Raw genomic sequence first — 13562 nt, 5'->3', positions numbered from 1 at the left:
CTTGAAATGTAGTACACGTACACCCACGCCCACTGCTTCGGTCGCACAGAGTGAGGGGGGCGGGCCTGGAGACTGGTCTAGTATGATGCGCCCGCCCTCCCGCCGCGGCTCCCCTTAGAATTAGGAGTGTAATGTTGTTAATCTGCCAAAAGTGAGTCTGAAGCCGCGGCCCACCATGAAATGCCCTGCGGACCACTAGTCTTACTAAGTAAGGTATATTACTGTTATTTTTTTTAAATTATGGGCTTGTAATAAGCGATGGACACAAAACTGAAAAAAATGCACCTTTATATCCAAATAAAATATTGGCGCCATACATTGTGATAGGGACATAATTTATGGCCAAAAACTGAGAAATAATGAATTTTTTCCATTTCTTTTTTAATCTTCCTGTTAAACTGGATTTAGAATAAAATAATTCTTAGCAAAATGTACCACCCCAAAAAAGCTTAAATGGTGGCGGAAAAAACAGGATATATCATTTCATTGTGATTAGTGATAAAGTTATTGGCGAATGAATTGGAGGTGAAAGTTGCTCGGATGCATAAGGTGAAACAACACTGGCGGCTGAAGTGGTTAAAGGGAAACTGAAGTGAAAATAAACTTGTGATATAATGATTTGTGTGCGTAGTACACACAGATATGAGTATCGTATTGTTTCCAGTACAGGAAGAGGACATCAAGAAGAAACTTCAGTTGTTATCTATGCAAAAGAGCTTCTGTGAGCTCTGCAACTTTATAAAGTCATGAACAGCACTGTCTTTCGAAGCACTTATCTCAACTGTCTCTCGTTGTTTCTTCTTTGTTTATGGTTTTACTGCAGAGAAAAGTTCAAAGGGTCACTAGCCTGCTCTGTGAAATCATTTGAAATTCTGAGCGTATTGTGAAAACTGCAATTATTAGAGAATGATGCAATGCTATATAAAAAAAGCTATATACCTGAAAATAAAAATATGACACTATTTCCTTTGCTACTAATATTCTGTTAATTACCCGTACTACACGACCAATTCATTATATAGTGAGTTTTTTTTCACTTCAGTGTCATTTTAAGGCATTAATATTACTGTGTATTCGCTCACTTTTTAAAGTTAGAGAGCAGACGTTTTTTGCAGACGTGTATTTGTCCTACAAGTGGTCTGGCAGTTACAGACAGTGTCTCCTGTGCAGGAATTGTCCTTCAAACATCTCCTGAAGTTGGGCGCATGCTTCTCAGGGGGACTCTCGCCGTACGTCTACCTCATTGTCAGCTCGTACTTCAATCAAGCGCGGTGGACCTGGGGAGACCAGACTTCCATTCAGGGCCTCCTGACTCATTTACTTCGAGAGGAGTACGGGACATTCAGCCTGGTAATGACGTCCCTCTTGTTTTGCCTCCTTTTAGAATTCAGAAGAACTTTTAATTGCAATATTATCAGAAATTCCTTTCATTTTCCTTTTCAAGTGCGTAATCTGGCATTTAGCTGAATACCGCGCCTGGAAATAAATCCCTACCTCTGATTAATAGTCACTGCAGGTTAAAGCATGGAGTCAGAAGAGGCTCTCCTTATGCTTCTTATGTTACCGCTTCACTAAGCATCCGCCGAACAGAACAGAGAGAGGTCATGAAACGGGGCTAACAAAGCTGTAGAACTCCATATAGCCAATGAGTGGCTGGTATCGCCGAAACAGGAAAAAAAAGGGCGCAGGAGCCTTTACGGAAAAGAGTAGAGGGTTTGGAAGAGGCACACTTTACCGTAGGTATTTGGATGCATAGCCAGGATGAAAAGCCGCATCCAATGCAATATAAACAGTCCAAGGTCGGCCAGCACACCAAAAACAGCTTGCAGGAGTGTTTATTCCTCAATACACAAGATATGACAATTGTTTTTGGGGCCACGGGGTGTCTGCTTCATCAGACATATGTCTGCACTTTCTGATGAAGGGGACCCCCGTGGCCCCGAAACAATTGTCATATCTCGTGTTGACAAATGTATTGAGGAATAAACACTCCTGCAAACTATTTTTGGTGTGCTGGCCGACCTTGAACTGTTTACGGAAAAGAGGGCACCGCCATAGGCACCCATTATAAAAGCTGTGGTTTGCCCATTTGGACACCCGCAAGCGCCCAATATGAAAATTGTCCGCACCCGGCATATCAGCATGCCTCAGGTGCCCAAATTTACATTCTTTGCTGCAAATCGGGGCTATGTAGGAGTGCCGCCAGGGGGCTCAAATTGCTGTAGGTTAAAGGAACCCGAGGTGAGTGGGATATGGAGGCTGCCATATTTATTTCCTTGTAAACAATGCCAGTTGCCTGGCAGCTCTATTGATCTTCTGGCATAAGTAGTGTCTGAGTTCAAACCCTGGAACAAGCATATTGCTAATCCAGTAAAACCTTAGTGAGCAGAGCCAGAGTACCTGATCTACTGCATGCTTGTTCAGGGTCTATGGCTAAAAGAATTAGAGACACATGGTCAGGAGGACAGCCAGGCAACTGGTATAGTTTACAATGAAATAAATATGGCAGCCCCTCCATATTCTTCTCACCTCGGGTTCCCATTAAGGGTAGGTTGGGATGGACCACTATCACAAAAATTGGAAACGTTAAATACATGAAAACAAATACAACTACGAAGTAAATTTCTCACAGAGAAAAATGAACTATACATTAATATTCTCCAATGTTGCTGGCACTTGCAGTAGTTAGTAGAAATCCGACTGAACTGACAGGTTTTGGACTAACCCATCTCGGCATGGGGATTTCTTAGGGTTTTCTTTGTTTCAAAAGTACTTAGTGATTGGCTGTTGCTCAGCCCAACTGCCAAAATAGTGTGCAAACAGGTAAGAGGGGTAGCAAGCATCTTTGCATAGATCCTTTCTAGAGAGTGCTTTTGTAAAGAAAGAAAAACATAATACTAAAAATCCCCATTAGGAGATGATCTAGTCCAAAACATGTCAGTTCTGTCAGATTTCTACTACCTACTGTAAGTGACAGCAACATAGGAGAAAAGTAATTCATGGCTCATTTTGCTTTGGTAGAAATCTACTTCTTATTTGTATGTGTTTACATGGATTTTAAATTTAATGATTTTCCGCAATAGTGATCCTTTAAGTGTTAGGCACCACCTGGGCGGGGTTAAGGGTTAGGCATAGGGAGATCTTAGGGTTAGGCGTTGGTAGAGGGAGGTCTTTGGGTTAGGCATCATTGGAGGAAAGTCTTGGGGTTAGGTATTCATAGGGGTAGGACCTTGGGTTAGGCATCATTAGAGGGAGGTGTTGGGGTTAGGGATCAGTAGGTGTAGGTCTTAGAGTTAGGCACTGGTAAAAGGGGGGGGGGGTCTTAGGGTTAGGTATCGTTAGAGAGAGGTCTTAGGGTTAGACTTCAGTAGAGGTAGAGTTCTGTGTGAGAGTATGGTTAGGTTAAGACTTAGTAGAATATCGGTAAAGATTACTGATATTTTACTTTTTAATTAATTAGTAGAATATTGGTAGGTGCCCTTGTGAGCTTACAATCTAAAGTAAAGGGGGGGGGACAAAAGGTGGGATAGTATACAATACACATACCTAAAGGCAGTGTATTTTGGGATATCTCGTAGGAGTGCAATTTGGCATTAGGACAATAAATAAATAAATAAGGTGTAGTGGCCTAAGGTAAAGCGTATGCTTGTTGGAACATGTGAGTTTTGAGAGCGTTTAAAGGTAACAACGGTTAGAGAGTGACATGTGTTGCGAAGGGGATTCCAGAGGAGGGGTGATGCACGTGCAAAATCTTGTATACATGAATGCGAGGAGGTAATTCTAGAGGAGGACAACAGCAGGTCAAGGGCAGATCTGAGATTATGATTGGGTTTAGAAGAAATATGAACTATAAAATATTTGTATTAGCTGTTTTTACTGTTTTAATGTTACATTAAATTGCTGTGTTTTTTCCCTTAGGCGAAATCAGAAACTGGATCGAGCATGATGCAAATCCTGATGTAAGAAAGTTTATTTATTGTCTTGTCTTTATTTATTTTAAAGACAATCCAAACCCAAAATTAAACATGGCTAGGACTCTTTTACACTACATGCCATTTCAATTTCTGATTTTGATGCGATTTTACATGCGATTCTTATTTTGTGATACGATTAAGGTTTCTTACACTGTGAATCACTATTCTGATTTCGGATTCTGATATTTGATTTTCACTGGATGCTAGCAACACAAGAAAAAAAATGCAGCATAAGGGACTTTTTTTTTAATCGTATCAAAAATCGTAATCCCAAATAGTGTAAAAGGCCTAAAAAAAAGTCCTGTATGCTGAGTTTTTTTTTTTACATTTTTCTTTTGTTTTGCTAGCGTCCATCCAGTGAAAATCGGAATCCAAAATCAGAATTGCGATTTACAGTGTAAAGGAAACCTAATGGAGCTCCATGAAGTTTGTGCTCATTTGTGCTGAAAATATCATCATTCTGTCTTTTGTAGTTTTTGAGATATTTAAGTTTTTATAAAGGTCAAAAGTTCATTCAACTTCCCTACAACATTGCGAAGGGTGAGTAAGGTTTCGACCCTTAGGCCCCTTTCACATACGTTACGTCCCTGTAGCTCCTAGAGGCTTTAGGGCTTCCGTGCACGGCTTGTGTATCATGTGACCCAACGCGGGTCAGGTGATACGCGGAGAGCCATGCATGTAGGACGGTGGGAAGCCACTAGGAGCTACAGAGTGGTTAGAGGATGTCGATGGACCCTCAGTAAGTATTTACTGCTGCATTTGGGGGGCGGGGGGTTGCACATGTATCCGGCACCAGTTGATACTAGGGACTTTGCTGTTTTGTGGGGGCACTAACTAATTTTGGCAATTTTTTTAGTTTTGGATGTTACAACCCCCTTTATGATTAATATTATGCAGGAGAACAGAGGCGCCAAAAGGATAAAAGGAAGCTAAATGAGCTTAAAAAACAAGTTCTTGGTAAATAGAGGAGGTAGTGGTGGACTTACCTCCTCCAAGTAGACACACAACGACTGTAGAAAAGACAGTCAATATATTTTATTTATAAACTCCAAATATGCAACGCGTTTCGCAGGATTGATCCCTCTTCATCAGGCAATAACAACGGAGCAATAGCATATGTGGTCAGTAGAAGAGCCAGGCACCTCTGTTTATGATCAAAAACTGTATAATTGAATTACAGTGGATCTGAACTCAGACCTCCTCTCTGCTCTAAAAGATACACAACAGAATAATAACCTTTAAACAAAAAACATTTCTTTGTTACAGCCAATAGAAATCCTAAAATAAATCTGCACTGTTTCTACTTCCTGATTCATGGAAGACGACTCATTGTTTACAGCCTGTGCTTTTAATTGAGCTTATCTGCCATGACAGTCATGTGACATGGGGAGAGATCAAAATACAACTTGTGATTAGACACAGTTGAGGGGGAATTAGGCTAAACTCTCTAAATACACACAGGGAGTATTTCTCTGTTTTCCTTCTGTCCTGTGCAAGAGCTCAGGTCCACTTTAAATATGCCTGTGTAAAGAACCAGATATCTACAGTATGGAGTTTACTAGTGATGGAAAGAGCTGTATTCCAGGAAGACTTGTGTATGAATATCGTAAAGGAGAAAACGCTTTTACTGGTTATAATGCCGACCTTGCTTCGGTTCTCAAGGGGCTGAGTAACCATAATTAACATCATCATTATTTTGATCCTGTAGGTTTCAGATCAGTCACATGATAACGGAGATGACTCCCTTGGCTCCAAGCTTAGCGCTTCTAGCGCTGATAATCGTTTTTATAAAACGGTGAGTTCATCAGTCTTGTTTATTAGTGCTTTATGCTTCTCTTCCATACATGTGTCAGCAGAATTCCTCCTGTTCTGGTAAAACTGAGGCAGATGCCTATATTTGTACCATACTAGGCTTTACGTTCATATTTTGTATTCAGGTTTTTTTTTTTTTAAATCAAATTTCCCAGCTTCCTGCAGTTCTTACCACAAAGCTCGCTGGTGCATAAGCAGCTCTGTCTTACTGCGCAGGCCTGCTGTACCCGCACAGGCGCACCATGGCCGCTCTTGTGCTTGAATAGGACCACATCCCCAATAGGATTTCAGACAAACCCTTTGTCGATCGTTTTTGGGAGGGAGGAAATAATTATGGCAGCCTTCATATTGCTCTCACCTGGGGTTCACTTTAATCAGTTGGAACACGTTTTTTTCCCTCCTCTATAGCAGTGCGTTATGAAAAATGTTTCAGTTAAAACGCGTTAGGGGGGAACTGTGCCAGAGGAAAACATGGGCATTACTTTGAAAATCAGTTGTCCTTTCAGTTATAACTGAGAGCAACTGATTAAGTGTAAATGGGGCCTTAAAGAGGAACTCCAGTGAAAATTATGTACCGTAATAAAAAAGTGCTTCATTTTTACAATAATTATGTATAAATGATTTAGTCAGTGTTTGCCCATTGTAAAAGCTTTCCTCTCCCTGATTTACATTCTGACATTTATCACATGGTGACATTTTTACTGCTGGCAAGTGATGTAGCTGCTGCATGCTTTTTTGGCAGTTGGAAACGGCTGTAAAGCTATTTCCCGCAATGCAGCAAGGTTCACAGACCGGAAACTGCCAGGACCATGGTCCTCGGAGTTTCTTGTGGGAGGGGTTTCACCACAATATCAGCAATACAGAGAGCCCTGATGATCCATTTGTGAAAAGGAAAAGATTTCTCATGTAAAAGGGGGATTGGGATGAAGTTCACGAGTCACGATTTCTCTTTAAGGGCCCATTTCCACTTGGATAGTGATGCAAATGGGGCTACCTCGCCGCTTTGCATCGCTTCCGCTGCGGTGCGATGCGGCTATGTAGCCACATCGCACCGCTGCTAGTGGAAACGGGTCCTTAGCCTATCGCGTTGTTACGGGGATGCGGTTATAGATAATGGCCTCAATTCACTAAACTTATCTCCTGTCTTTAATAACTCTTCTAGAGTTGTTACCATGGTGATAAGGCATGTCATATTCTTGAAACATTTTACCTCAGGCAAGCCTAAAGTTAACTCTTCTGTCTTTAAGTTAACTCTTCAATCCTTAAAATAACTCCAGAGTTAAAGACAGGCTGTTTATTAACTGCGTGTGAAAATAACTACAGAGGAGGTAAGTTAACTACAGAGGAGGTAAGTTAACTACAGAGGAGGTAAATTAACTACAGAAGAGGTAACTTAACTACAGAAGAGGTAACTTAAGGAATGAAGAGGTAAGATAACTCTCTCACTGTGTGGAGATAAGTTATCTCTTGCCTTATTATCTCCAGCATGATCTTAGTGAATTGAGGCCAATGGCAATTGGTGCTGTCTGGTTTTTTTTCATGTCTGCCAGTAGCAAAGATGTGCAAATCACATGGCAAATTTCTTGACCTCTCTTCTACTTTTAACTTCTACTTAGCGATGTATTGATTTATATTTTTCCCCTTTTTACTAAAGTTCCTCTGTAATGTAGCAGAGGGATTGTCCCGGGGGCAATGACACAGATGGTGGGTGTGGCTCTTATGTTACTTAGTGAGTTCTATAACTGCGCTTTTGTTACAGAGACTCCAGCGTGCCGGAGGTCGGTCTGTTTACCGCAATGCTGCTGGCCTATTCCCTGTTTTTCTCCTGGAGAGCAAATTTAGACATCAGTAAACCTCTCTTCCTGGGTGTGGTAAGTCAAAGTATCCCGATCGTTATGGTCATGATAAAATCTATTATCAATCTATGTCAAGTGTGTGGATGGATTCAATCTCTCACTGATCACATTTGACCTGATTGGGATCTATCTGATGATTGAACCTGGTGGTCATCTATAAAGGCCCATACCCACTAAGCAATTTTCCTGAAGATTTTGTGCGATGAGTAATTTTTTCGCAATATCGCGAAATATAGTTTGAAGGAAAGGTCATTAAATGATGTTCAATGACGGCTAATTAAAGGGATGCTGTAGGGGGGTCGAGGTAAAATGAGTTGAACTTACCTGGGGCTTCTAATGGTCCCCCGCAGACATCCTGTGCCCGCGCAGCCACTCACCGATGCTCCGGCCCCGCCTCCGGTTCACTTCTGGAATTTCAGACTTTAAAGTCTGAAAACCACTGCGCCTGCGTTGCGGTTTCCTCGCTCCCGCTGATGTCACCAGGAGCGCAGTATGCGTAGTCACAGACCATACTGGGCCTGCGCAGTATGCTCCTGGTGACATCAGCGGGAGCGAGGACATAGCAACGCAGGCGCAGTGGTTTTCAGACTTCAAAGTCTGAAATTCCAGAAGTGAACCGGAGGCGGGGCCAGAGCATCGGTGAGTGGCTGCGCAGGTACAGGATGTCTGCGGGGGACCTTTAGAAGCCCCAGGTAAGTTCAACTCATTTTCCCCCGACCCCCTACAGTATTCCTTTAAGCACAATAATTGTTCGGTTTGAACGATCATTATGACTGATCCAATCATGGACGGTCATTCCGTCATTGACCCCCTTTTTAATTACTGCGATCATTTGACATCGTGTTCGCGCGCGTCGTTTGTTACCACGGTACACGATTGCGAAAGATGGATCAGGGAACAATAATTCGCTGTAGAGTTCATCGCCGCGTGTCACCTCATCCATCTTGCGCGGCCTTTTCTGCTTCAAGGTCAACCGAGGTGACCTGTGACATGATCAGATAGACACGGCTATGTACAGTGACAAGCGCACAAATAACTAGGCTGTGTTCCGTTTTTTATTTCTCTGTCTGAAAAAGTTAAACATCAGGTATGCAAGTGACAGTTTCTGTCCGGGTCAGGACCAGGTTGGACTATAGCATAATCCTCACTGATGAGTAATTACAGCCATACGACACTTTCCTGGCAGTAAATGGCTTCTAAGAGCAGGAAAGAGATAAAAAGGATCAATAATTCATAGATTTGAGCTCAGGCATACTTCAATGAAGGTGGCATTGAGCAGAGACAACATAACAGTAAAAACTTAAAAACTAGATTTAAATTTAAAATAAAACTGTGGGATATCTTAAAAAAAGTCGTTTTAGGACTGGGAGGACAGATACAATTGTTTTTTCCATCAGTTTATTTTCACCTCGGATGTCCTTTAAGTTTATGGGCACCTTTACTGATTTTTTATTTAGTTTTTTTTACTTCTGGCACAGTACACATTGGACCTGACGTATAACATGTACAGATAACGAGAGATCTAAAGCTTACTGCATTGCGGTTGTGGTTTTTTGAGTATCATAGTATGTAATATTGTTTTTTAACCTCTAGTTTGTCTTGTTTCAAAGCTCTTTTCCAGGATCTTTACAGAAGCAAACCTGAAGTGAAAATAAACTTATGAGATAATTAATTGTATGTGTAGTAAGAAATAGAACATAAGTAGCAAAGAAAATATTCTCATTGTTTTCCAGTAAAGGAAGAGTTAAAATACTTCAGTTGTTATCTATGCAAAAGAGCTTATCTGAGCTATTCGACCCACTGAGTCGAATACAGTCCTGTTTTCTGAAGCACTTAACCATTTCACCCTTGAAGGGTTTTTCCCCTTAAAGAGACTCTGTAACAACATTTTCATCCTTATTTCTTCTATCCTATAAGTATACCTGTTCTAATGTGGTCTGCAGACTTTAGGGCTGGTTCAGACGGACGTTTGGAGGCGTTGCGTTTGCTGGCGTCGCGTTCAGCAGCGTTCGTGTGCGTTTGGATGCGGTCGCGTTTTTTCTTCCCCTAGGGGGACATTAGCCGTCGCGGTTAACCTCCCCTGGAAGCTACATGTAGCTTCCAGGGGCTCCTTGAACGCCAGGGAAAATCGGGACCCAAACGCCGCGTTTGTGTAAACGCGCTTGAAAGCTTGGTACAAACGCTCCCATTCACTTGAATGGGAGCGTTTAACACCAAGCCCTGAACGCTGGCTGTAAACGCTCTGCAAGCGTCCGTCTGAACCAGCCCTTACTAGTTGCACTGTCTTTGTATTATATCTACTCTTCTTTCCTTTGTCGAGCCTTGTCAGCCCAGAGAGGAATGTGCTGTGATGTGCTGAGAAGTTATGCACACCTCCCCCACGCCCCCTGCAGGCTCTGTGTGTGTACTTTGTTTATTAGTCACAGTCAGCGTCTCTGCTCACAGCCAGCCTGTCTGTGACCTTGTGAATAGCTGTGAGTGCAGAAAGATCAGTTCAAAGCCCAGACAAGCAGCCAAGGCAACAAGTGGGAGAAATATTCCACAGTGAAGTCACGTTTGAGAGGAGCCTCTGCAAACAGGCACCTGCCCTGATGATGTATTTCCTCTTTGGCGGTCATCTTCATTGTTTACAAAAACAGTGATTTTATCACCAAGAAAGCAGCAAAGGAGCAGCGAAAATGTCACAGAGGGGGCTCTTTCCAGTCATTTGCCTATAACTTTATTACTACTTATCTCAACTAAACAATCTATATTTTGTTTTTTCGCCACCAATTAGGCTTTCTTTGGGGGGTACTTTTTGCTAAGAATTATTTTTTTCTAAAAGTGTTTTATCAGGAAAAAGAAAACATTTCATTATTTCTCAGTGTTTGGCCATTAAAGTTTTAAACTAATACATGCTAACTTAATTAAAACCCACACATTTTATTTGCCCATTTATCCCGGTTATTGCAACATTTACAAATTTTCCCTAGTACAATATTTCATTTGGAAATAAAGGTGCATTTTTTTCAGTTTTGAGTCCATCCCTACAAGCCCAAAATTTATAAAGTAATCGTAATATACACTATTGACATACATATTAACCACTTGAGGACCACAGTGGTAAACCCCCTGAAAGACCAGGCACATTTTTACTAAAATGGCCACTGCAGCTTTAAGGCCAAGCTGCAGGGCCACACAACACAGCCCACTAGTGATTCCCCCCCACCAACAGAGCTCTCTGTTGGTGCGGTCTGATCACACCCCAGTTGTTTGTTTATTTTTTCAAATAAATATTTGTTTTTTTTTTCTGTTTTTGACTATTTTTTTTTTAATTTATTTTCCAATCCCCTCCCTCCCCCCCAGCCGGCCAATCACGGCGATCGGCTGTCATAGGCTTCTGCCTTTGAGAGCCGATCGCTATCTTCTCCCCCAGGGGGACAGCCATGTCACACGGCTGTCCCCAGTACAGCGCTGCTGCTGATCGCAGCGCTGTACTAACAGTAAAGATGGCGGTTTTGCCGTCTAACAGTCTCCCGAGCGGCAATAGCCGCTCGGAGACTGACGGCGGGGTGGAGCTCCGCCCCCGAGCAGGAGATGCACGCGCACCCTGCGTGCGATCTACTGCAAAATGCAGCTCCAGGACTTGACGCCAACCGGCGTTAGGCGGTCCTGGGGCTGCCGCTGCTGCCACGCCCATTGGCGAGAGGCGCTCCTGGGGAGGTTAACAAAGTGCAGTCCCTAAGTCCCTAATGTAACTTTTTTTTTTTTATTGCACAAAAATGATGTAATATTACTTTTTGCCCTCAAGATGCCCTCGCAGGTGTCTTCTGTATGCGTGGTATTACTACGCAAACCGGACGGGTTTTGTGAATGACGGCGCCGTCTAATAGACGGCTGCGGCCATTCACACAGGGACTTAGGTTAATGAATGGGAACTGCGTTCTCATTCATTGATCTAGCGGCTACTGATCAGCGGTAACGAGCGGTGGTAACAAGCGTGGGGGGGACGTGCGGCAGGGAGGGACATAGTAGCTACGTCCCTGCACATAGTTATGACATTTCGCAGGGATGTAGTTACTCGTCACTAGCGCTTAGAAAAGTTTGCTAGCGGGTACCAGGCCTGAGAGACAGCTTGTGATAAGGTTTTACTGCAGGAAAGTTCAAAGGGTCATAACTTCTGCTTTGTTTTATAGATTAAAAGACAGAGTGTGGTTTTAAAACTGCAACTGTGACTGAATGCAATGTTATTAAAAAAAGCTTTATAACTGAAAATAAAAATGAGACTCTCTTTTCCTTGCTACTACTAATCTATTCCTTATCCATACTACACATACATTTCATTATACCATAAGTTTATTTTTTATTCTTTGCTTTAAGGCTTCTTTCACACTATACGTGTTGCTTTGCAGTAGGATCGCAGCGCAACATTGTTGAAAAGTCGCATCGCGGGTTAGGAGTGCAATGCGTCCCATACAGTGGCATATACAGCACATTAAATGTGTTCTTCACTGCCACAGTAAACTCCCACATTATCCAGTAAACGCACAGCATGCTCTTTGTTATTCTTGCAGAACCCACCGCACCACTGATGCCGATGTGAACATACCATAGAAATATGATTGCATCGCATTGCGTTGTGATTATGTTGTCCTTTGCAACGAAACGCAACAGACACAGTGTGATAAATAATAGTGACAATGTAAAAGAATATAAAGCAAGCTGCCTTTGCTATATTTCTGGTTAGTCACTTGACACTGGTCGAGGATCTAGACTGTCCTGAAGGCATCTTACTGCCACATTGCAACAACCTGCAGTTTATTGTGGGAGAGGCATAGCCCATGCTGACACATACCTTCCGTTCCCATTGTTCTCTGCAGGAGGAGGCGTGGCATGGGCTTCCACACACCCTGCCTTTAGCTGTTTTCAAGGGTAGGGGTGTGTGGTGAAGGGGAAATCATTTCTCTTGGAGACGAGCTGAAGGGGAGGCTGGGAAGGCACCAGCCTCTGAGTACAGAGCCCAGAGGGCTCATCTGTGCCTCTCTGTGTCCCTCCCCCTCGCCTGGCCATATGCATAGTCAGATGTGCCCCAGTATTTGTAAGGTCCTGTCCCATCTCTCCCCCCAGTATAGGTAGACAGATGTGCTCCCATTATTAGCCAGCCTCCCCCCGTATAGATAGCCAGATGTGCTCTCCCAGCATTAGGTAGCTCCCCCAGTATAGATGTGAGGGTACAACTCGCCTGTCAGCGCCACAAGGGACTTCAGCATATCTCCTCTACGTCGCACAGCTCACTGTCTCCTTTCTGACGCCCTCTACTGGCGCCTCTCATTACTGCACCACTGGAGAAGTCAGAGAGAAGACGCTGACCACGGGAGGCTTTGGTAGTTTTTCAAGAGCCTGAGTAGTCCTGAAGGTGGGTGGCTCCATACTGCACATGTGCAGAGTCGCTGGTCATCGGGAGTACTCGGGCTCCCAACGTCTCCCGCAGCGGGGGATTCAAACTGGGGTAACGTGGGGACCATGAGAGGAGCGGGAAGGCTCTATAGGACCCAGAGCCTTCCCTATCCTTAGGTAAGTATCTTTTTTTACACAGCTTAAAGTGTACCAGAGCTCAAGGAAGTAAAAAGATTTATACATACCTGCGGTTCACTTCAGCCCCATACGCTCCGATTGCTCCCGCGCCGCCGTCCTCAGTCTTCTGCAGTGCCGGTACCGGGTCCCCGCACTTCCTCAGTCAGAGCCAGTCTGGCGTAAGAGAAGTGCGCCCTCTACGTATCTCTCCAGCAGCAAGAGCGCACTTCTCCTGCGTAGACTGGTTGCGACTGATGGAAGTGCGGGGACCCGGTACCGGCGCTGCACAAGACTGACGATAGCGGCATGGTAAACGATTGGAGCGTATGGGGCTGGAGGAAGCCACAGGTATGTATAAATATTTTTA

The 13562-nt window shown here is 43.4% G+C and overlaps 1 protein-coding gene across 5 annotated transcripts in view; it reads left to right on the top strand.

Moving 5' to 3' along the window:
- TMEM260 (transmembrane protein 260) overlaps positions 1–13562 on the top strand; it is a 162476-nt gene that overhangs the window by 122824 nt on the left and 26090 nt on the right. For all 5 annotated transcript variants that reach the window (XM_068254379.1, XM_068254381.1, XM_068254377.1 and 2 more), the window contains 4 exons: positions 1171–1350; positions 3919–3959; positions 5683–5769; positions 7546–7657. In XM_068254379.1, coding sequence (XP_068110480.1) covers positions 1171–1350; positions 3919–3959; positions 5683–5769; positions 7546–7657 — 420 coding nt within the window. The remainder of the gene's footprint in view (positions 1–1170; positions 1351–3918; positions 3960–5682; positions 5770–7545; positions 7658–13562) is intronic.

The sequence above is a fragment of the Hyperolius riggenbachi genome, chromosome 9 (assembly GCF_040937935.1).
Source record: "Hyperolius riggenbachi isolate aHypRig1 chromosome 9, aHypRig1.pri, whole genome shotgun sequence".
NCBI classification, from domain to species: domain Eukaryota; kingdom Metazoa; phylum Chordata; class Amphibia; order Anura; family Hyperoliidae; genus Hyperolius; species Hyperolius riggenbachi.
The sequence above is the reverse complement of the archived record's forward strand: the minus strand, read 5'-3'. Positions and strand labels throughout refer to the sequence as shown.